This window comes from Ranitomeya imitator, chromosome 3 (genome assembly GCF_032444005.1).
Source record: "Ranitomeya imitator isolate aRanImi1 chromosome 3, aRanImi1.pri, whole genome shotgun sequence".
In the NCBI taxonomy this organism is placed as follows: domain Eukaryota; kingdom Metazoa; phylum Chordata; class Amphibia; order Anura; family Dendrobatidae; genus Ranitomeya; species Ranitomeya imitator.
In genome coordinates, this window is record NC_091284.1 from 40,651,335 (window position 1) to 40,674,391 (window position 23,057).

Sequence of the window (23,057 nt, forward strand, 5' to 3'; positions counted from 1 at the left end):
TAAATATAATCATCATTATTTCCCCCAGTCTCCTTTCACGTCCAGCAGATACTGTATAAATATAATCCTCAGTCACTGTCCTTCCATTTCTTGTACTTAGAAATATCATCAGCCTCCTTCTCCCTCTGGCAGCCGTAAACCGTGTCCCTATTAAAATCTCCAGCCAGTCTGCTTCACCCCCTATCACTGTCTTCTTTCCCTTCTGATAGCTGTAAATATATATATGCCCATTATTTCTCTTGATCAGTGTATTAATACAGTTCTTAGTCATTGCCCTTTCTTTTTTTGCAACTATATAGTCCTTAGCACGTTCCCATATCAGTCTCCCCACCCTTCTGGCAGCTGTAAATATCGTTTGTAGTAAGTTTCCCAGTTGGTCTCCTCCGCAATCTGGCAGTGAGAAATACTGAATAAGAAACACATAAAAAAAAGTATAAACATGATTATAAAAAGGACATTTCCAATTGAACAGGTCCTATAAAAAGTGGAAAAACAATTTATTTGTGCCAGAGGATTTCCATTGACCCCCCCCCCCCTTCTATCGCCCTTCAATACCAAAGTACATAGGGAAGACGTCAGCACACCCTTTTTCCTGAAGGAACTGGTAGAGCTGGCCTAGGTCCATGTGGTTTCCTCGATTTCCATGTACATCAAACGCCTTCTCTTCTAGGGCCGGAAATTTTCTCAGCTTCTGGATTTCCACCTGAGACCCTGAGGCCGAGGAGGACAATGGGACATCTTCCCTGTGTCTTATTAAAATGCGTTTCCACGTCAGTTTCCTTATTCTGAAAAACGACAGAGATAATAAGAATGACATGGTGTTGAGAGCTACTGTCCTAATTAGCCTCTCTGACCCACGGCATATAACCGGTGATAATATGGCCGACACGCACCTGTAAGGGCAGCATTCTTGGCAGCTCAACCCCTTAGATGCTGCGGTCGATAGCGATCGCAGCATCCAAACGGTTAGCCCATTGCCATCACTCTTGGCCGCGGTGTGAAGGCGGTAAAATATATGAAATATTTAAAAATAAATAATAATTTTAAAAAAATGACAATGGAAACCATTTGCGTTCCAAACCCATATATACGTACCTAGACCAAAACTCTTCACAGGGCTCCTGTGCCCCCTCCACACACACGATTCCAGGTTTCCCGGGCATGCTGAAGCCGGAGAGCCCCAGCTCCTTCGACCATTCTAATATATATTTCCTTTTATGCTTATTGTATATGTGGTGACTGTAAATCCACAATCTGGTAAAGATGGCGTCCTCGGATACCGCCGCTACTCCTTGCTGGTTATCTGCAGGGGGCGCTGTGTTCAGGTAGGTCTCAGCATGGTCCTGGACCCACTCAGTAGCACTTAGGATGCAGACATCTCCAGTGCAGCTGCTGCTCAGATGTGCATTTAGGTCGGAATTTAGCTGCGCCTGCTGAGACCGGACTAGAGATGGCGACCTATGAGAAAAGGAATAGTTATACGTTACCTGGAGCTCTGAGGCCACGTAGAAGGCCCCACAAAGCGTACATGTAACTTATGATCTAACCTGTCAGCAGGCTTTGCTATTTAATCTGGCAGCAGCATAAAATAGGGGCAGAGACCCGAATTCCAGGGATGTGTTACTTATTAGGCTGTGTGCTGTAGTTTCAATACAATTAGTGTTTTATGAGAATGCAATTATCTGTCATGGCAGTGTTGCAGGATATCCCGGGGTTAGGGGTTCCTTCCTTATCTCTAAAGGTATGGGCGCCACAACTATCCCTGCTTACTTCTGATGGTGATGATGCTGGGGCCACGTGCCTTGCTAAGCTCCTAAATCAGCCGTTATCTGTCCCCTCCAGCATCCAGTGAAGTGGGGAATAATAGTGTATGAATATACAGTATAGACCAAAAGTTTGGACACACAGTCTCATTTAAAGATTTTTCTGAATTTTCATGACTATGAAAATTGAACATTCACACTGAAGGCATCAAAACTATAAATTAACACATGTGGAATTATATACTTAACAAAAAAGTGTGAAACAACTGAAATTATGTCTTATATTCTACGTTCTTCAAAGTAGCCACCTTTTGCTTTGATGACTGCTTTGCACACTCTTGGCATTCTCTTGATGAGCTTCAAGAGGTAGTCACCGGGAATGGTTTTCACTTCACAGGTGTGCCCTGTCAGGTTTAATAAGTGGGATTTCTTGCCTTATAAATGGGGTTGGGACCATCAGTTGTGTTGAGCAGAAGTCTGGTGGATATACAGCGGATAGTCCTACTGAATAGACTTAGAATTTGTATTATGGCAAGAAAAAAGCAGCTAAGTAAAGAAAAATGAGTGGCCATCATTACTCTAAGAAATGAAGGTCAGTCAGTCCGAAAAATTTGGCAAACTTTGAAAGTGTCCCCAAGTGCAGTGGCAAAAACCATCAAGCGCTACAAAGAAACTGGCTCACATGAGGACCGCCCCAGGAAAGGAAGACCAAGAGTCACCTCTGCTTCTGAGGATAAGTTTATCCGAGTCACCAGCCTCAGAAATCGCAGGTTAACAGCAGCTCAGATTAGAGACCAGGTCAATGCCACACAGAGTTCTAGCAGCAGACACATCTCTACAACAACTGTTAAGAGGAGACTTTGTGCAGCAGGCCTTCATGGTAAAATAGCTGCTAGAAAACCACTGCTAAGGACAGGCAACAAGCAGAAGAGACTTGTTTGGGCTAAAGAACACAAGGAATGGACATTAGACCAGTGGAAATCTGTGCTTTGGTCTGATGAGTCCAAATTTGAGATCTTTAGTTCCAACCACCGTGTCTTTGTGCGATGCAGAAAAGGTGAATGGATGGACTCTACATGCCTGGTTCCCACCGTGAAGCATGGAGGAGGAGGAGGAGGTGTGATGTTGTGGGGGTGCTTTGCTGGTGACACTGTTGGGGATTTATTCAAAATTGAAGGCATACTGAACCAGCATGGCTACCACAGCATCTTGCAGCGACATGCTATTCCATCCGGTTTACGTTTAGTTGGACCATCATTTATTTTTCAACAGGACAGTGACCCCAAACACACCTCAAGGCTGTGTAAGGGCTATTTGACCAAGAAGGAGAGTGATGGGGTGCTACACCAGATGACCTGGCCTCCACAGTCACCAGACCTGAACCCAATCGAGATGGTTTGGGGTGAGCTGGACCTCAGAGTGAAGGCAAAAGGGCCAACAAGTGGTAAGCATCTCTGGGAACTCCTTCAAGATTGTTGGAAGACCATTCTCGGTGACTACCTCTTGCAGCTCATCAAAAGAATGCCAAGAGTGTGCAAAGCAGTCATCAAAGCAAAAGGTGGCTACTTTGAAGAACCTAGAATGTAAGACATAAATTCAGTTGTTTCACACTTTTTTGTTAAGTATATAATTCATAGTTTTGATGCCTTCAGTGTGAATTTACAATTTTCATAGTCATGAAAATACAGAAAAATCTTTAAATGAGGTGTGTCCAAACTTTTGGTCTGTACTGTAGACAAACCAGACTAACAAGGAAGGACGTAGAAGGATAAATGAAAATACCAATCATACAAATATGCACTCACAAACAACAGAGTGGAACACTGGTAAGGAAGGAAAAAACAAATAGGTGAAGATACGCACAAAGACAATTCACCAAGCAAGAGTCTTCAGATCAACACTTCAAATGCCTCCCACTCCAGAACCGAGCAGTATGAAACTAACTCTGGCAATCCCTGATTGCCAGTGTTGAATATATATAGCAGAGGGGAGTGACCAACACTGAACAGCTGAAAGCATCAAAGCAGGAAATCTCAAGGAGCTTCAACTCAACAGTGCTACCAGAAACCAACACTGTTTAATATGATGGTGACATTCTTCTAATCAGTGGAGTACATGAAATCAGACACCGCGGTCTTCTGGCTCCTCTCTCTCGCTGTAAGCCTGTGACATTATCACTGTACCACTAGGTCTCACATGCAAGGCAGTCCAGTTAATGTGTGTAACCACGCCCCCCCACTACTGATTGGAAGTTTGCTTACAGTGTACATAGGAAGCTGCCAATCAGTGGTGTGGGCGGGGTTATACACAGCTCAACATTCTGAGCCCCACTAGATCTACAGCAGAGAAAAACAGGGATTCTATCAAAACTGCACCAAGCAGCCCAGTAAGTGACACATCACTGGAATCGGGCTCTCTGCCCCTACACCATCCTGCTCTCAGATTACATAGCAAAAAACCTGCTGACAGATTAAATTTAATGGGAAGAGAAGAAAAAAAAACGAATTCTGACTTTTTAATCTCTTTTTAAGTTTTATGCTAATTGTGTACTAAATAACTGAAAAATGTTTTTGTGTCACCACATTCTGAGTGACATGACAGAATTTTGGAAAATATCCATTTTATATTGATTTTTTAAAAAATGTTTTACTAACTTTTTGAGCACTTTTTACTATGATAAAGGATAAATAGCGAATTAAATATTTTTATAGCAAGGGTTGTCATGCCAACTACTTACGGTTTTTAGGGAAGTGTGTTTCGTTTCCTACAATTAACCATTTAATTTGGTTAGGCTCTGCGCACACAACGTCTTTTTCAGGAAGATTCCACTTTAAAAGGTGCCTGAAAAGTGCCCCATAAAAAGATCTTGTAGCTTGTTGGTTTCTGCTCTTGTCTATACACACGCACAGGATATCAGCCAAACATATACGGCGAATGCCGAGAAGGGGTTAAGGACGTGACAACCCTCATTTTAGAGTACTGGCACTGAAGAATTTACTACAGTTTATATATAATAATAATTGGACACCAGATGACGTGGGGTCAAAACGCGCGTCGGGGTCTGAGGTGAGGACCGTGGTGACACAGTCTGTTATTATCCGATTATAATGCATCTTTATTTTTTCACTACCGATTGTATTTTTTTTGTGCATTACATCTTTATCTAACTTGCAGAATTGCACTGTAATTAACTTTGTGGATATTTCCGGTATACAGTCATCGCCGAAAGTGTTGGCACCCTTGAAATTGTTCCAGAAAATAAAGTATTTCTCCCAGAAAATGATTTGCAATTACACGTGTTTTGTTATACACATGTTTATTTCCTTTGTGTGTATTGGAACAACAAGAAAAAAAAAAAAAAGCAAATTGGACATAATTTCACACAGAACCCCAAAATGTACCAGACAAAATGGTTGGCACCCTTCCAAAACTGTGGGTTAAGAGCTTTGTTTTATGTATGAGATGCTCGTCTAAACTCACCTGTGGATAAGTCGCCCAAATCAAGTTCCAAAGAAATTCACACTGTCCTGCAGGCTCAGGGATCATAAGTGTCAGCACAAACTATCTGTTGACATTTGAATGAAATGAAACGCTATGGAGGAGATCAAGGAGGACCCCACTGCTGACACAGGCACATGAAAAAGCTAGACTGCAGTTTGCCAAAATGTACGTAAGTAAACCAGCGTCTTGTGGACAGATAAGGCCGAGATAGAGCTTTTTGGTAAAGCACATCATTCAGTTTACCGAAAATGGAATGAGGCCTACAAAGAAAAAAAAACAAAACACAATACCTACAGTCAAATATGGTGGAGGTTCAAAGATATTTTGAGATTGTTTTGCTGCCTCTGGCACTGAGTGCCATGACTGCGTACAAGGCATCATGAAATCTGAAGATTACCAAAGGATATTGGCTCAAAATTTAGTGACCAGTGTCAGAAAGCTGGGTTTGTGCCCTAGGTCATGGGTCATCCAGAAAAACAATGACCCCAAATATACTTCTAGAAACACTTAGAAATGGATGGGAAAAAAAAGGGCTGGAGATTTATGAAGTGGCAGCAATGAGTCCGGGTCTAAATCCCATTGAACACCTGTGGAGAGATCTTAGAATTGTTGTTGGGAGAAGGCGCCTTCACATATGAGAGACCTGGAGCAGTTTGCAAAAGAAGATTGGTCCAAAATTCCAGCTGAGTGGTGTAAGAAGCAATTGATTGTAGTTATTTATTTCTAGGGGTGTGCAACCAAATATTAAGTTAAGGGTGACAACAATTTTGTATGGCGCATTTTGGGGGTTTTGTGTGAAATTATGTTCAATTTTCCTTTTTTTCCTCAGTTTTTTTTTTGTGTTGTTCCAATACACACAAAGGAAATAAACAAGTATCTAACAAAACATGTGTAATTGCAACAGTTTTCTGGGAGAAATATTTCACTTTCTGGAACAATTTCAAGCATGCCAACACATTCGACCATGACTGTATATAAATACATATATGCACATACACCCAATATATACAGTATGTGCCTATACACATACCTGTTATCATTACCCGCTGGTAGTGTTCTGCCATCTGGTGGCTACCCTTGGTATTGTAGTCATATTTTGATTACGGTATTTTGTGTTGCTCATCAGCCTCCACTTCCTTTCATTGTTCATCGCTTTTACTATTAACTTTGAAAATTCTATTTATATTGCGCAGTTGTGTATCTCAATCAAATATTGATTGTGTATATATACATTTTGTCTGACGTTTGATTAAACGGGAGCAACACTGCTATGATATATTAGGATTGTTCTGTGCCCTCCTACCTATATTGGTATATTATATACAGTTTATATACTATGACCCATGGGTCAGTTTCCACATGATAAAGAGAAATATGGCAGCACAAACTTTACCTGACAACGATTTCTGGCGGCACATTAGGATAGTGCGGCGGGTATGAGCAATGTAACGACAGGACGTGCTGCAAGACAGAAAAGCAGCGGGAACGGATAAGAGATCAATACAAGATCATAAAATGCTCTAATGTCATTTTTTCACTTTAGGTTTTCATCCTCTTTACACTGTGATACGCCCTTTTTTATTTTAGTTTGTTTTTTTAATTATGAGCGTATTTTTTTTTTACGGAGTGAGCGGATGTTTATATTGGTGCCTTTTGGGGAATACTGAACTGTATCATCACCTTTATACATGTAATAGATATTGAAGCCGTTTTACGCCAGGGTGCCGAGTCTGTCTCTCCATTCCTGCCTCTCCTCCTGTCTCTCTAAAGTGGGTGCGGAAAGTATTCAGACCCCTTTAAATTTTTCACTCTGTTTCTTTGCAGCCATTTGGTAAATTCAAAAAAAGTTTTTTTTTTCTTATTAATGTACACTCTGCACCCCATCTTTTCTGAAAAAAAAAAAAAACAGACCTGTAGTAATGTTTTCAAATTTATTAAAAAAGAAAAACTGAAATATCACATGGTCTTAAGTATTCAGACCCTTTGCTCAGACACTTATATTTAAGTCACATGCCGTCCATTTCCTTGTGATCCTCCTTGAGATGGTTCTACTCCTTCATTGGAGTCCAGCTGTGTTTAATTAAACTGATAGGACTTGATTTGGAAAGGCGCACACTGTGATGATAGGCAATTCAGTACCACAATGGACATAGCGGTCAGAGCACATACAGTGATCTGACAATAACCCAAAATCATAGAACGAGCTCTGAGACGTGGGAACTCTGCAGACCGCAATCCCTAATCCTCTCCAAACAACACTAGAGGCAGCCGTGGATTGCGCCTAACTCTGCCTATGCAACTCGGCACAGCCTGAGAAACTAACTAGCCTGAAGATAGAAAATAAGCCTACCTTGCCTCAGAGAAATACCCCAAAGGAAAAGGCAGCCCCCCACATATAATGACTGTGAGTAAGATGAAAAGACAAACGTAGGGATGAAATAGATTCAGCAAAGTGAGGCCCGACTTTCTTAACAGAGCGAGGATAGGAAAGATAACTTTGCGGTCTACACAAAACCCTAAAGGAAACCACGCAAAGGGGGCAAAAAGACCCTCCGTACCGAACTAACGGCACGGAGGTACACCCTTTGCGTCCCAGAGCTTCCAGCAAAACAATTAGACAAGCTGGACAGAAAAAATAGCAAACAAATAGCAAAGAAGAACTTAGCTATGCAGAGCAGCAGGCCACAGGAATGATCCAGGGAAAAACAAGTCCAACACTGGAACATTGACAGGAAGCCAGGATCAAAGCATTAGGTGGAGTTAAGTAGAGCAGTACCCAACGACCTCACCACATCACCTGAGGTAGGAAACTCAGAAGCCGCAATACCACTTTCCTCCACCAACAGAAGCTCACAGAGAGAATCAGCCGAAGTACCACTTGTGACCACAGGAGGGAGCTCTGCCACAGAATTCACAACAGTACCCCCCCCCTTGAGAAGGGGTCACCGAACCCTCACCAGAGCCCCCAGGCCGACCAGGATGAGCCACATGAAAGGCACGAACAAGATCGGGAGCATGGACATCAGAGGCAAAGACCCAGGAATTATCTTCCTGAGCATAACCCTTCCACTTAACCAGATACTGGAGTTTCCGTCTTGAAACACGAGAATCCAAAATCTTCTCCACAATATACTCCATCTCCCCCTCCACCAAAACCGGGGCAGGAGGGTCAACAGATGGAACCATAGGTGCCACGTATCTCCGCAACAATGACCTATGGAATACATTATGTATGGAAAAAGAATCTGGAAGGGTCAGACGAAAAGACACAGGATTAAGAACCTCAGAAATCCTATACGGACCAATGAAACGAGGTTTAAACTTAGGAGAGGAAACCTTCATAGGAATATGACGAGAAGATAACCAAACCAGATCCCCAACACGAAGTCGGGGACCCACACAGCGTCTGCGATTAGCAAAACGTTGAGCCCTCTCCTGGGACAAGGTCAAATTGTCCACTACATGAGTCCAAATCTGCTGCAACCTGTCCACCACAGTATCCACACCAGGACAGTCCGAAGACTCAACCTGTCCTGAAGAGAAACGAGGATGGAACCCAGAGTTGCAGAAAAATGGCGAAACCAAGGTAGCCGAGCTGGCCCGGTTATTAAGGGCGAACTCAGCCAAAGGCCAAAAGGACACCCAATCATCCTGATCAGCAGAAACAAAGCATCTCAGATATGTTTCCAAGGTCTGATTGGTTCGTTCGGTCTGGCCATTAGTCTGAGGATGGAAAGCCGAGGAAAAAGACAAGTCAATGCCCATCCTACCACAAAAGGCTCGCCAAAACCTTGAAACAAACTGGGAACCTCTGTCAGAAACGATATTCTCTGGAATACCATGTAAACGAACCACATGCTGAAAGAACAAAGGTACCAAATCAGAGGAGGAAGGCAATTTAGACAAGGGTACCAGATGGACCATCTTAGAAAAGCGATCACAGACCACCCAAATGACTGACATCTTTTGAGAAACGGGAAGATCTGAAATAAAATCCATAGAGATATGTGTCCAAGGTCTCTTCGGGACCGGCAAGGGCAAAAGCAACCCACTGGCACGAGAACAGCAGGGCTTAGCCCGAGCACAAATCCCACAGGACTGCACAAAAGAACGCACATCCCGCGACAGAGATGGCCACCAAAAGGATCTAGCCACTAACTCTCTGGTACCAAAGATTCCAGGATGACCAGCCAACACCGAACAATGAACCTCAGAGATAACTTTATTCGTCCACCTATCAGGGACAAACAGTCTCTCCGCTGGACAACGATCAGGTTTATTAGCCTGAAATTTTTGCAGCACCCGCCGCAAATCAGGGGAGATGGCAGACACAATTACTCCCTCCTTGAGGATACCCGCCGGCTCAGACAAACCCGGAGAGTCGGGCACAAAACTCCTAGACAGAGCATCTGCCTTCACATTTTTAGAGCACGGAAGGTACGAAATCACAAAGTCAAAACGGGCAAAAAACAGCGACCAACGAGCCTGTCTGGGATTCAACCGCTTGGCAGACTCGAGATAAGTCAAGTTCTTATGATCAGTCAATACCACCATGCGATGCTTAGCTCCTTCAAGCCAATGACGCCACTCCTCGAATGCCCACTTCATGGCCAGCAACTCTCGGTTGCCCACATCATAATTTCGCTCAGCAGGCGAAAACTTCCTGGAAAAAAAAGCGCATGGTTTCATCACTGAGCAATCAGAACCTCTCTGCGACAAAACAGCCCCTGCTACAATCTCAGAAGCATCAACCTCGACCTGGAACGGAAGAGAAACATCTGGTTGACACAACACAGGGGCAGAAGAAAAACGACGCTTCAACTCTTGAAAGGCTTCCACAGTAGCAGAAGACCAATTGACCACATCAGCACCCTTCTTGGTCAAATCGGTCAATGGTTTAGCAATACTAGAAAAATTGCAGATGAAGCGACGATAAAAATTAGCAAAGCCCAGGAACTTTTGCAGACTTTTCAGAGATGTCGGGTGAGTCCAATCATGGATGGCTTGGACCTTAACAGGATCCATCTCGATAGTAGAAGGGGAAAAGATGAACCCCAAAAATGAAACCTTCTGCACACCAAAGACACTTTGATCCCTTCACAAACAAAGAATTAGCACGCAGGACCTGAAAAACTGTTCTGACCTGCTTCACATGAGACTCCCAATCATCCGAGAAGATCAAAATGTCATCCAAGTACACAATCAGGAATTTATCCATGTACTCTCGGAAGATGTCATGCATAAAGGACTGAAACACTGATGGAGCATTGGCAAGTCCGAATGGCATCACGAGATACTCAAAATGACCCTCGGGCGTATTAAATGCAGTTTTCCATTCATCTCCTCGCCTGATTCGCACCAGATTATACGCACCACGAAGATCAATCTTGGTGAACCAACTAGCCCCCTTAATCCGAGCAAACAGATCAGATAACAATGGCAAGGGGTACTGAAATTTAACCGTGATCTTATTAAGAAGGCGGTAATCTATACAAGGTCTCAGCGAACCATCCTTCTTGGCTACAAAAAAGAACCCTGCTCCCAGTGGTGATGACGATGGGCGAATATGTCCCTTCTCCAGGGATTCCTTCACATAACTGCGCATAGCGGTGTGCTCAGGCACGGATAAATTAAACAGTCGACCTTTTGGGAATTTACTACCAGGAATCAAATCGATAGCACAATCACAATCCCTATGCGGAGGTAGGGTATCGGACTTGGGCTCATCAAATACATCCCGGTAATCAGACAAGAACTCTGGGACCTCAGAAGGGGTGGATGACGAAATTGACAGAAATGGAACATCACCATGTACCCCCTGACAACCCCAGCTGGACACCGACATGGATTTCCAATCTAATACTGGATTATGGACTTGTAGCCATGGCAACCCCAACACAACCACATCATACTGATTATGCAACACCAGAAAGCGAATAACCTCCTGATGTGCAGGAGCCATGCACATGGTCAGCTGGGTCCAGTACTGAGGCTTATTCTTGGCCAAAGGCGTAGCATCAATACCTCTCAATGGAATAGGACACCGCAAAGGCTCCAAGAAAAAACCACAGCGCCTAGCATACTCCAAGTCCATCAAATTCAGGGCAGCGCCTGAATCCACAAATGCCATGACAGAATATGATGACAAAGAGCAGATCAAGGTAACGGACAGAAGAAATTTTGACTGTACCGTACCAATGGTGGCAAACCTAGCGAACCGCTTAGTGCGCTTAGGATAATCAGAGATGGCATGAGTGGAATCACCACAGTAGAAACACAGACCATTCAGACGTCTGTGTTCTTGCCGTTCAACTCTGGTCAAAGTCCTATCGCACTGCATAGGCTTAGGTTTAATCTCAGGTAATACCGCCAAATGGTGCACAGATTTACGCTCACGCAAGCGTCGATCGATCTGAATGGCCAAAGACATAGACTCATTCAGACCAGCAGGCATAGGAAATCCCACCATGACATTCTTAAGGGCTTCAGAGAGACCCTTTCTGAAAATCGCTGCGAGCGCAGCTTCATTCCATTGAGTGAGTACGGATCACTTTCTAAATTTCTGACAATATACCTCTATCTCATCCTGACCCTGACACAAAGCCAGCAAATTTTTCTCTGCCTGATCCACTGAATTAGGCTCATCGTACAGCAATCCGAGCGCCAGGAAAAACGCATCAATATTACTTAATGCAGGATCTCCTGGCGCAAGGGAAAATGCCCAGTCTTGAGAGTCGCCACGCAAAAAAGAAATAATAATTCTCACTTGTTGAGCTGGGTCACCAGAGGAGTGAGGTTTCAAGGCCAGAAACAGTTTGCAATTATTTTTGAAATTCACAAACTTGACTCTATCACCATAAAACAAATCAGGAATAGGAATTCTTGGTTCTAACATAGGCTTCTGAACCACCAAATCTTGAATCTTTTGTACATTAATAACGAGATTATCCATTGAAGAGCACAGACCCTGAATGTCCATGTCCACACCTGTGTCCTGAACCACCCAAATGTCTAGGGGAAAAAAAAGGCAAAACACAGTGCAAAGAAAAAAAAAATGGTCTCAGAACTTCTTTTTTCCCTCTATTGAGAATCATTAGTACTTTTGGCTTCCTGTACTGTTATGATAGGCAATTCAGTACCACAATGGACATAGAAGTCAGAGCACATACAGTGATCTGACAATAACCCAAAATCATAGAACGAGCTCTGAGACGTGGGAACTCTGCAGACCGCAATCCCTAATCCTCTCCAAACAACACTAGAGGCAGCCGTGGATTGCGCCTAACTCTGCCTATGCAACTCGGCACAGACTGAGAAACTAACTAGCCTGAAGATAGAAAATAAGCCTACCTTGCCTCAGAGAAATACCCCAAAGGAAAAGGCAGCCCCCCACATATAATGACTGTGAGTAAGATGAAAAGACAAACGTAGGGATGAAATAGATTCAGCAAAGTGAGGCCCGACTTTCTTAACAGAGCGAGGATAGGAAAGATAACTTTGCGGTCTACACAAAACCCTAAAGGAAACCACGCAAAGGGGGCAAAAAGACCCTCCATACCGAACTAACGGCACGGAGGTACACCCTTTGCTTCCAGAGCTTCCAGCAAAACAATTAGACAAGCTGGACAGAAAAAATAGCAAACAAATAGCAAAGAAGAACTTAGCTATGCAGAGCAGCAGGCCACAGGAATGATCCAGGGAATAACAAGTCCAACACTGGAACATTGACAGGAAGCCAGGATCAAAGCATTAGGTGGAGTTAAGTAGAGCAGTACCCAACGACCTCACCACATCACCTGAGGTAGGAAACTCAGAAGCCGCAATACCACTTTCCTCCACCAACAGAAACTCACAGAGAGAATCAGCCGAAGTACCACTTGTGACCACAGGAGGGAGCTCTGCCACAGAATTCACAACAGCACACCTGTCTATGTAAGACCTCACAGCTCACAGTGCATGTCAGACCAAATGAGAATCATGAGGTCAAAGGAACTGGCCAAGGAGCTCAGAGACACAATTGTGGCAAGGCACAGATCTGGCAAGGTTACAACAGAATTTCTGCAGTACTCAAGGTTCCTAAGAGCACAGTGGCCTCCATAATCCTTAAATGGAAGAAGTTTGGGACCACCAGAAGTCTTCATAGACCTGGCCGTCCAGCCAAACTGAGCAATCGTGGGAGAAGAGCCTTGGTGAGAGAGGAAAAGAAGAACACCATGATCACTGTGGCTGAACTCCAGAGATGCAATAGGGAGATGGGAGAACGTTCCACAAAGTCAACTATCACTGCAGCCTCCACCAGTCAGGCCTTTATGGCAGAGTGGCCCGACGGAAGCCTCTCCTTAGTGCAAGACATATGAAAGCCCGCATAGAGTTTGCTGAAAAACACACAAAGGACTCCCAGACTATGAGAAATAAGATTCTCTGGTCTGATGAGTCGAAGATAGACCTTTTTGGGTGATAATTCTAAGTGGTATATGTGGAGAAAAACCAGGCACTGCTCATCACCTGCCCAATACAATCCCAACAATGAAACATGGTGGTGGCAGCATCATGCTATGGGGGTGTTTTTCAGCTGCAGGGACAGGACGACTGGTTGTCATTGAAGGAAACATGAATGCAGCCAAGTACAGAGATATCCTGGATGAAAACCTCTTCCAGAGTGCTCTGGACCTCAGACTTGGCTAAAGGTTCACCTTCCAACAAGACAATGACCCTAAGCACACAGGTAAAATAACAAAAGGAGTGGCTTCAGAACAACTCTGTGACCATTCTTGACTGGCCCAGCCAGAGCCCTGACCTAAACCCAATTGAGCATCTCTGGAGAGACCTGAAAATGGCTGTCCACCAACGTTCACCATCCAACCTGATGGAACTGGAGAGAATCTGCAAGGAAGAATGGCAGAGGATCCCCAAATCCAGGGATACCAATGCTTAGCTACTTACCGGTAGCGCTGTTTTTCAGAGACCATGACAGCACGAGAGAGGGGATCCACCCTTCAGAGACAGGAAACCTACAGACGTAAAAGGGCGGCACCTCTCTCCAGCATCAGTTGGATTACAGACCATGAGAAGACCTCCCAGGTTAGTAGCAAAATGTACACGAATTTACAAGAACTATAATCTGCACAAGTGGCTAAACCTAAAGCCCAGAAGAGTGCTCACCCACACGTGAAAGGGGAGAATACAAGGGTGCTGTCAAGGGCTCCGAAAAAAACCAAACCGCTACCAGTAAGTAGCTAAGCATTTATTCGGTCTTCCATGACAGCACCACGTGAGAATTACAGAGATGTAAAGAGTCTAGGGAGGGACTACCGCTTCAAACACCCTTCTCCCAAACGAGAGATCGGAGGAGCTGCCCAAATCCAGTCTATAATGTTTGAAGAATGTGGATGGAGAAGACCAAGTAGCCACCTTACATATGTCCTCAATCGAAACTTCCGATCTCTCTGCCCAGGATATCGCTAAGGCTCGTTTGGAGTGAGCCTTCAGGCTTTTCGGATCGGCCACGCCACCTGCTGTATAGGCCAAAAAAATCGCCTCCCTGATCCACCTAGCTAAGGTGCTTTTGGAGTCTCTAAGCCCCTTCCTAACCCCCTGAAAGGATACAAAGAAGAAGTAAAACTAAGTAGACACCTTCTAACATCTAATGAATGGAGCTTTTCTTCCTTTTGATTGGCAGGGTTAGAGCAAAAAGAAGGAAGGACCATTTCCTGCAGTCTGTGGAATTTGGAAGCCACTTCCGCCAGATACAGGCGATTCGGGTTCAAAACAACCCTATCCTCACTAAACTGGGTGTATGGAGGCTGTCTAGAGAGGGCCTGCAGGTCACTAATCCTTCGGCCATTGTCAGTGCAACTAAAAGGGCCGTTTTAAAAGACAGAATTTTTATTGGGCTACTTCAGTAGGCTCGAACGGGGCCTCCATCAATGCTGTTAGCACTAGATTTAAATCCCAAGGTACCAACCTTGGTCTAGGTGTAGCCGCTGACTTAATGAATTTAGATACCCAGTAATTGCCTGCTAGATCACAATTATACAGGGCCCCTAATACAGACACCTGAACTCTAAGAGTACTTGTGGCTAGACCCATTTCTAACCCTATTTGCATGAATTCCAACACCTGGTTAGTCCTAACTTTCCCTCCAATCACCGCTCCCGAGACTGTCAGGAAGTTTTTCCAGGTTCTGGCAAATATTCTTGTCGTGGATGCCGTTCTACTTTTTAGTAAGGTATTAAACAGGCGTCGAGAGAACCCTCCCTCCCTCCCTCAGAAGTTCCCATTTGAAATTCCATGTCGTCAGATGTAGATTGGACACTCGTGGATGGAAAATCGGACCTTGGGAGAGGAGATCTGAGAGCTCCGGAAGCACCCACGGCCTGGTGATGGACATCCTCTTTAGCCAGGAAAACCACGGTCTCCTGGGCCAGAATGGAGCTATCAGAATTATATTCACTCTGTCTTCCCGTATCTTTCTTAGCACTACAGGAATCAGGGCTATCGGGGGAAAGGCATTGGCCATATTGAAGTCCCATGGGATTAGGAAACCAAAATTCCACAATGTCTGTCTATTTCGGCTTTCTTTTCTGCTCGCTTTCTAAAACTGAACATGGACAAAACAGAATTCATCATCTTTCCCCCACCTCACTCTACCCCTCCACGAGACCTATCCATCAATGTCAATGTCTGCTCACTTTCCTCAGTCCCATACGTTCAGTGCCTCGGGGTGATCCTCAACTCTGCCCTCTCTTTCAAGCCATATATCCAAGCGCTTGCCTCTTCCTGCCAGCTCAACTCAAAAATATTTCCTGGATCCGCGCATCTGGTTGAAGACGGTCTGACTCAGCCCCCATTCCCCTTGTCGGAGCCTGTTGCGGCTGAGAAAATTGGCCAGGATGTTGTCTTTTTCTCTTAGGCTGCTGTCACACTCGCAGTATTTGGTCAGTATTTTACATCAGTATTTGTAAGCCAAAACCAGGAGTGGAACAAATAGAGGAAAAGTATAATAGAAACATGTCACCACTTCTGTATTTATCACCCACTCCTGGTTTTGGCTTCCAAATACTGATGTAAAATACTGACCAAATACTGCTAGTGTGCGGCAGCCTTATGGGTAGGGATGTTCTCGGCCATCTGAAAAATACAATCCGCTACTTCCATCAATGACTTGGACCGAGTTCCCCCTATCTTAGTAAATACCCGGGGAGCAATGGCGACCCCAAACGGAAGGGCTGTGAAACTGCCACCCTAAGGTACTGCTGGTGGTCTGCATGTTTCGGAACATAATAGTAGGCGTCCTTAAGATCTAAGAATACCATGACGCAATCTTTAAAGAGCAGTTTTATTGCTGATCTTACGGACTCCATTTTGAAGGAATGGATCAACAAGAACCTATTGAGACCTCTCAAGTTAATAGTCCGAAAGGAACCATCCGATTTCTTAATCAGGAAGAGGGGGGAATAGAACCCCTTACCTCTTTGTGATGCAGGCACCTCTACCAAGACAGCCTTCTGCTGCAGTTCCCGGACCTTCGCCTCCAATGCCTGTTGCTCTGCAGGTGAAGAACGGATGGGAGTTAACATGAACCTATTCTGAGGTCTCTTCTGGAATTCAAATTTAAGTCCTGCTCTGATGATATCAAGTATCCATGGACTATTCAAAATTCTTGACCAGGCTGGGTAGAAGGCATCAGCCTCCCTCCCACCTGGGTGGTTTTCTGTGATCCCTGGAGGAACTGAACATAGATTCTCTACCTATTTTCTTATTGCTGTCCCATCTGCTCTTATCTCTAGCTGATCGCCTATGGTCAGACCACCTCCTGCTGGAGTCACGCCTATATGAAGGCCCTGCGAAGGTAGGAACTTTTTCTTGTTGTCCCCTGCCTTCTCCAAGAGCTCATGCCATACCGGGCCAAACAAACGTACCCCCCTCACACGGAATACTGCATAATTTAGATCTGGCCTGGATGTCCCCTGGCCAGCATTTCAGCCATAGCCTGCGAGCCACATTGGAAAGTGCAGCCGTTCTTGCTGCTAATCTTACAGAGTCTGCCGAAGAGTCTGATAAAAAGGCAGCAGCTCCGTGAATCATAGGAAGGGAGGACAGGATACTGTCTCTAGAAGCCTTCTCTTTAAGTTGGTCCTCTAATCCAGGGGTCCCCAACTCCAGTCCTCAAGGCCCACCAACATGTCATGTTTTCAGGATTTCCTTAGTCTTGCCCAGGTAATAATTGCATCACCTGTGCAATTCAAAGGAAATCCTGAAAACATGACCTGTTGGTGGGCCTTGAGGACTGGAGTTGGGGACCTCTGCTCTAATCGGTCTAGCCAGACCATTAACAACCTCCCAGGCGCCCTTTAGAAAAATGTCCGCTTTTCTGTCCAATGGGTCTTTCAAGTTCCCCATGTCCTCAAACGGTAGTGAGGTCTTCCTGGACGCTTTAGCCACTGGTGCTACAAATAAATCGTTTTCACGTTTACCATTGTTTCTACGGTTACTGAAGTTGAGTGCTAGACTTTTACATTACACATATTGACGGTTTGGGAACCTAAGTCTTAGCACCAGTCTGTGAGCTGTGCACACGGTGTTTCCTTTTCAAGTTCCCCATGTCCTCAAACGGTAGTGAGGTCTTCCTGGACGCTTTAGCCACAGTTGCGTCTAACCTTGGGGCTTTATCCCAAGATGATGAGGCTGACTCCTCAAACGGGTACCTTCTCTTGAAGGCCGGATGCAGCAAACCTTTTCTCTCTGGCTTTTTCCATTCCCGTGCAATCAGCAAATTGATCTTACTCACGTGAAAAGATCTGCAGACCTTCCGATCCAACCCTTTAAACATCATGTCCTGCATGGACCTCTCTGGCTGGGGTTCCACAATACACATAGTACGGTTTACTGCCTTCACTAGCCGATTCACCTGGTCAAATGGGAAACAGGAGCGGCTTAATCGGGCTCCTGAAGTTGAAGATGATGAAGGGGATGACCCCAATATTACTTCCCGAGTTACTCTCCGACACTGAGACAGGAGATCCGGGTTCTCTCCCCTTAAAGATCATCTCCTGGGAAAGGGACCTTACTGAACCCTTGACCATCTCCCTTACACTAGCCTTAAAGTCTGGGGCCTCGTCTGCCTTTAAACGCTGTATGTATGGCCGGCACAGCTTTGTCTCATAGTTCTCCGGCAGCGGGACTCCGCACACTCCTTGTGTTTGGCCTTAGAGGTATACTTCCTAACAAATATAGAGAGATAAGGGAAACAGTACATCACCAAGTGAACTTTCACGAAGATCACTTACCCGTGAGCTGTAAAGGTACCGTCACACATAACGATTTCTTTAACGATATCGTTGCTTTTTGTGATGTAGCAACGATATCGTTAACGAAATCGTTATGTGTGACATCGACCAACGATCAGGCCCCTGCTGGGAGATCGTTGGTCGCTGGGAATGATCAGGACCTTTTTTTGGTCGCTGATCACCCGCTGTCATTGCTGAATCGGCGTGTGTGACACCGATCCAGCGATGTGTTCACTGGTAACCAGGGTAAATATCGGGTTACTAAGCGCAGGGCCACGCTTAGTAACCCGATATTTACCCTGGTTACCATTGTAAATGTAAAAAAAAAAAAAAAAAATACAGCACATACTCACATTCCGATGTCTGTCACGTCCCCCGCCGTCAGCTTCCCGCACTGACTGTGAGCGCCGGCCGTAAAGCACAGCGGTGACGTCACCGCTGTGCTCTGCTTTACGGCCGGCGCTCAGTCAGTGCGGGAAGCTGACGCCGGGGGACATGACAGACACCGGAATGTGAGTATGTAGTGTTTTTTTTTTTTACATTTACAATGGTAACCAGGGTAAACATCGGGTTACTAAGCGCGGCCCTGCGCTTAGTAACCCAATGTTTACCCTGGTTACCCGGGGACTTCGGCATCGTTGGTCGCTGGAGAGCTGTCTGTGTGACAGCTCTCCAGTGACCACACAACGACTTACCAATGATCACGGCCAGGTCGTATCGCTGGTCGTGATCGTTGGTAAATCGTTTAGTGTCACTCCCAGCCGCAGGGTCATCCACATGGGCTGGAGATTTGTCCAGCCTACCTTTCTGACTGGTTCTTGAGCCACCAGCGTGACCACTGTTACTATGCGGCCGTTGCTGAGTAACCTTTACTTCTCTGTAAACTGTTGCACCGGTGACTGCTGCTTCATTTGCTGCTCTAGCGACTCCATCTTGAAAAATGGGCCTGGAAGCACCTGGCAGTCATGGTAGACTCCTTAAAAAGCAGGTGACCCCCGATCGAGGCCAGCAGAATTTCGATGTGGCCTGCCCGGTGCTATTATGAAGGTCACTGGGCGAGCCCCCCTGTGACCGCGCCACCCCTGTGATCGCACCCCCCGCGCACGAACACCATAGATGACTGAATAGCACCCGGCTTCCCTGTACCGCACACTACCCCGGACCGTGCCCCCCGACTCACCGCCGTGGCCGCCATCTTTACCGGCGACACCAGCGATGTCATAGGGGCACGATCGGCCGCATCACTCAGGCCCACCTTCAACACTCACCGCGCATATCCCTGAGGCACGCCACGGGGTCCCGCCCCTGGCCGCATCACCAAGGTCGTGCCCCGGCCACATCATCAGGGCGCGCCAAAAGTTTTTACACAAACCCTGGAGTTGGGACACACGCCGCCAGAGCCGATACAAGCCTGGCGCAGCCCCAGGAGAAGGACACCCCCTGCAGCACCTACTCACCCACAGCAGCGGCGACAGACCACATCAAGCACTCACTCCTTCCCGGAGGCTGCTTCCACTGCGGTCACCCACATATGCAGCCCTCTGCACTCCGGCGCTTCCAGCACACCGGACAGGCAGAGACAGGGGACCCCCCCCCCGCTGCCTGAGCCGACCTGCCTGGCCTGGGCACACCTTCAGTCTTCTTCCTTCTTCCACAGGTATGTCTGAAGAGGTTCGCCTGTTAGGGACAGGAAACCAAACTGATGCGGGAGAGAGGTGCCGCCCTTTTATGTCTGTAGGTTTCCTGTCCCTGAAGGGCGGATCCCCTCTCCCGTGGTACTGTCATGGCGACTGAATAAAACTTGCTGCATCATTCCCAAGAAGACTCATGGCTGTACTAGCTCAAAAGGGGCTTTTACTCAATACTGAGCAAAGGGTCCGAATACTTATGACCATGTGAGATTTCAGTTTTTCCTTTTTAATAAACTTTTTTCTTTTTTTTTTTTTTTACAGACCCTTTCACTTTAATAGGAGAGCTTAATTCGCACATTGGACCAGAGTAGAATACACCACCCCTCTTTATTTTATTTTTTTGCAGACAGATCCCCCCCCTCCCCTAAAAAGAGACAGAGGAAATGAAATAATGAATAAAATGTGTGAATGAAGCCTGAATGAAGGACAAAGAAGACCCAGATGCGTGGGGGCCTTTACATGATGAGCCAGCCTCACAACATGATCACTTTAAGTGGGTGTTATGGGGGCTAAATCCAGGCGCAATCCCTTTTTCCCGTGTACACGTCAGTCTGAACGAACCCTTATAGTCAGCCGTGGGCCGGTGGGGGTCTTACCTGGGCTGTGTCCGCCTCTCCCAGCTTCACGGTCAGAGTGAACTGAATCTGGAATGTGGGGGTGACGGCGGCGACGCGCCTCTCGGTGTAATCCCGCAGCTCGGCCAGCGCTAACTCATCGGTGACGCTGAACTCTTCCTCACTGGGGAACATGCTGGACAGAAGGTCCAGCTCCGATATTTGAGCCTCGGCTTCCTCATAGCTCGTCATTCTCTGAAGGAGCAAAAAATAATAGTCAAGTCTCCTAAACCCGGACACGTCCGGCCCGGCCCGAGACACTGCCGGTAATATCCGGAGCGGACGTGGAAACGGTGAAAACTACTAGTCCATTTGTAATTAAAGCGGATCTGTCACCAGATTTAACATTAAAAACTACACTTTATCAAATACAGTCATGGCCAAAAGTATTGACACCTCTGCAATTCTGTCAGATAATACTCAGTTTCTTCCTGAAAATGATTGCAATCACAAATTCTTTGGTATTATTATCTTCATTTAATTTGTCTTAAATGAAAAAACACAAAAGAGAATGAAGCAAAAAGCAAACAATTGATCATTTCACACAAAACTCCAAAAATGGGCCAGACAAAAGTATTGGCACCCTCAGCCTAATACTTGGTTGCACAACCTTTAGCCAAAATAACTGCGACCAACGGCTTCCGGTAACCATCAATGAGTTTCTTACAATGCTCTGCTGGAATTTTAGACCATTCTTCTTTGGCAAACTGCTCCAGGTCCCTGATATTTGAAGGGTGCCTTCTCCAAACTGCCATTTTTAGATCTCTCCACAGGTGATCTATGGGATTCAGGTCTGGACTCATTGCTGGCCACCTTAGAAGTCTCCAGTGCTTTCTCTCAAACCATTTTCTAGTGCTTTTTGAAGTGTGTTTGGGTCATTGTCCTGCTGGAAGACCCATGACCTCTGAGGGAGACCCAGCTTTCTCACACTGGGCCCTACATTATGCTGCAAAATGTGTTGGTAGTCTTCAGACTTCATAATGCATCAATGTTAAAAGTAAATACATCAGCCTCATCAGGTCAATGAGATCTGTTTATTAATGTATGCAGTTCGGATCGTGAAATCTGGTGACAGATCCGAATAAAGGGAACTTGACAAAACCACGGGCAGCATGAATCAGACACCGGCGGCATTATTTCAGCCATAAATCGCCACGTTTCAGAGGAAACATACCTTAGAAATCCATCTGGGAACTATGGGTCTCCACCGACTGGTCCGAAGCGTCTTCCCGCACCACATAAATAGGAAGAGACCTGTCAGTCGTGGCTCAGCAGCAGGTCACAGCCATCAGGTTCCCTTTAAAGGTTATGGGCACCTTTGGGGGCATTTTATTCTTGTAATCCATTTTACGTTAATGCATGTATTTGGGGATAATAATCAGTTTTGCAATTGGGGTTTCATTAATAACTTTGCATCGTTTGGCTCTTTGTTTCCTGCACATTGCTGGCTGCAGGAGGAGTTAACTGAGAATCGGTCAGCGAGCTGGCGTAAGTCTTCTGTCTTTTTCCAGGTTTCCGCACTGATTTATGACCACAAACCACATTAAACCAGTGAGGTGTTAACCCAGCTCAGAGGAGCTCACTGAGGGATCCTCAGATGCCTCATTCTACAGCCAGCAATGTGCACCACTACACGCACAGGCTGCAGAAAGCAAATGGTGGAAAATTCCTAATGAAAACCAACTGCAAAAATATTGTTCAGCCCAAAATACATGCATTTTCCAAAGAAAAGCTAAAAAAAAATGACCTCCCTACCCGAAGATGTGCAAACCTTGCCAGCAACAGTAATATCTATGCTATTTAAAGGGAAATAAGCTGCTGCCAGAAATACAAGACACAGATTATCTCTAGTGATCGTACTACAAGTCCCAGCAGGAGTGCAGTTACTGTACAGAGATATCACAGCTACCGGGGGCCACAAGGCAGCTTAAGGGTTAACTCACCAACACCGCAGCACTGAATCTAGAGTGCAAAGAGCCATATGTCAGTCAGAGCTACGGCTCATTGGTCAAAAAAGGGTCAGGTGACGCCATATGAGCACGTGACGTGCCTCTGGCGTGAACTGGGTTCGGCAATAGTTTTCGTTTATCAAGCGTTTGGCATTGAACAATAAAGTTATTGTAAAAAAAAAAATCTCTAAAGGCAGACATATTTGTAATGGGCGCGCTGCCTAGGAAATTTATAGGATTTTCCGATGTT

At 45.6% G+C, this 23,057-nt stretch overlaps 1 protein-coding gene across 2 annotated transcripts; it reads right to left on the reverse strand.

The window, feature by feature from the left end:
- Nucleotides 1-480: 480 nt before the first annotated feature.
- RWDD2B (RWD domain containing 2B) lies at nt 481-22,899 on the reverse strand. Of its 2 annotated transcripts, XM_069760816.1 has the most exons (6): nt 22,802-22,899; nt 22,033-22,083; nt 20,841-21,053; nt 6,658-6,725; nt 1,096-1,458; nt 481-785 (listed from the first exon to the last, which is right to left on the reverse strand). In XM_069760816.1, exons 3-6 carry the CDS (start codon nt 21,048-21,050, stop codon nt 539-541), a joined length of 888 nt encoding a protein of 295 aa, XP_069616917.1. In that variant the 5' UTR covers nt 21,051-21,053; nt 22,033-22,083; nt 22,802-22,899; the 3' UTR covers nt 481-538. The 2 variants fall into 2 exon arrangements, with proteins under 2 accessions (XP_069616917.1, XP_069616916.1); XM_069760815.1 differs by lacking the exon at nt 22,033-22,083 and having other exon boundaries at nt 22,802-22,868.
- Nucleotides 22,900-23,057: the final 158 nt, after the last annotated feature.

What these genes read in the sequence shown, in the direction of transcription:
- RWDD2B (XM_069760816.1), bottom strand. Translation starts at nt 21,050, where the DNA reads ATGACGAGCTATGAGGAAGCCGAGGCTCAAATATCGGAGCTGGACCTT. An exon ending in CCGCCAGAAATCGTTGTCAG is followed by an intron (nt 1,459 to 6,657) that starts GTAAAGTTTGTG and finishes CTTTTCTCATAG; the next exon opens with GTCGCCATCTCTAGTCCGGT. An exon ending in TGTGAAGAGTTTTGGTCTAG is followed by an intron (nt 786 to 1,095) that starts GTACGTATATAT and finishes GTCGTTTTTCAG; the next exon opens with AATAAGGAAACTGACGTGGA.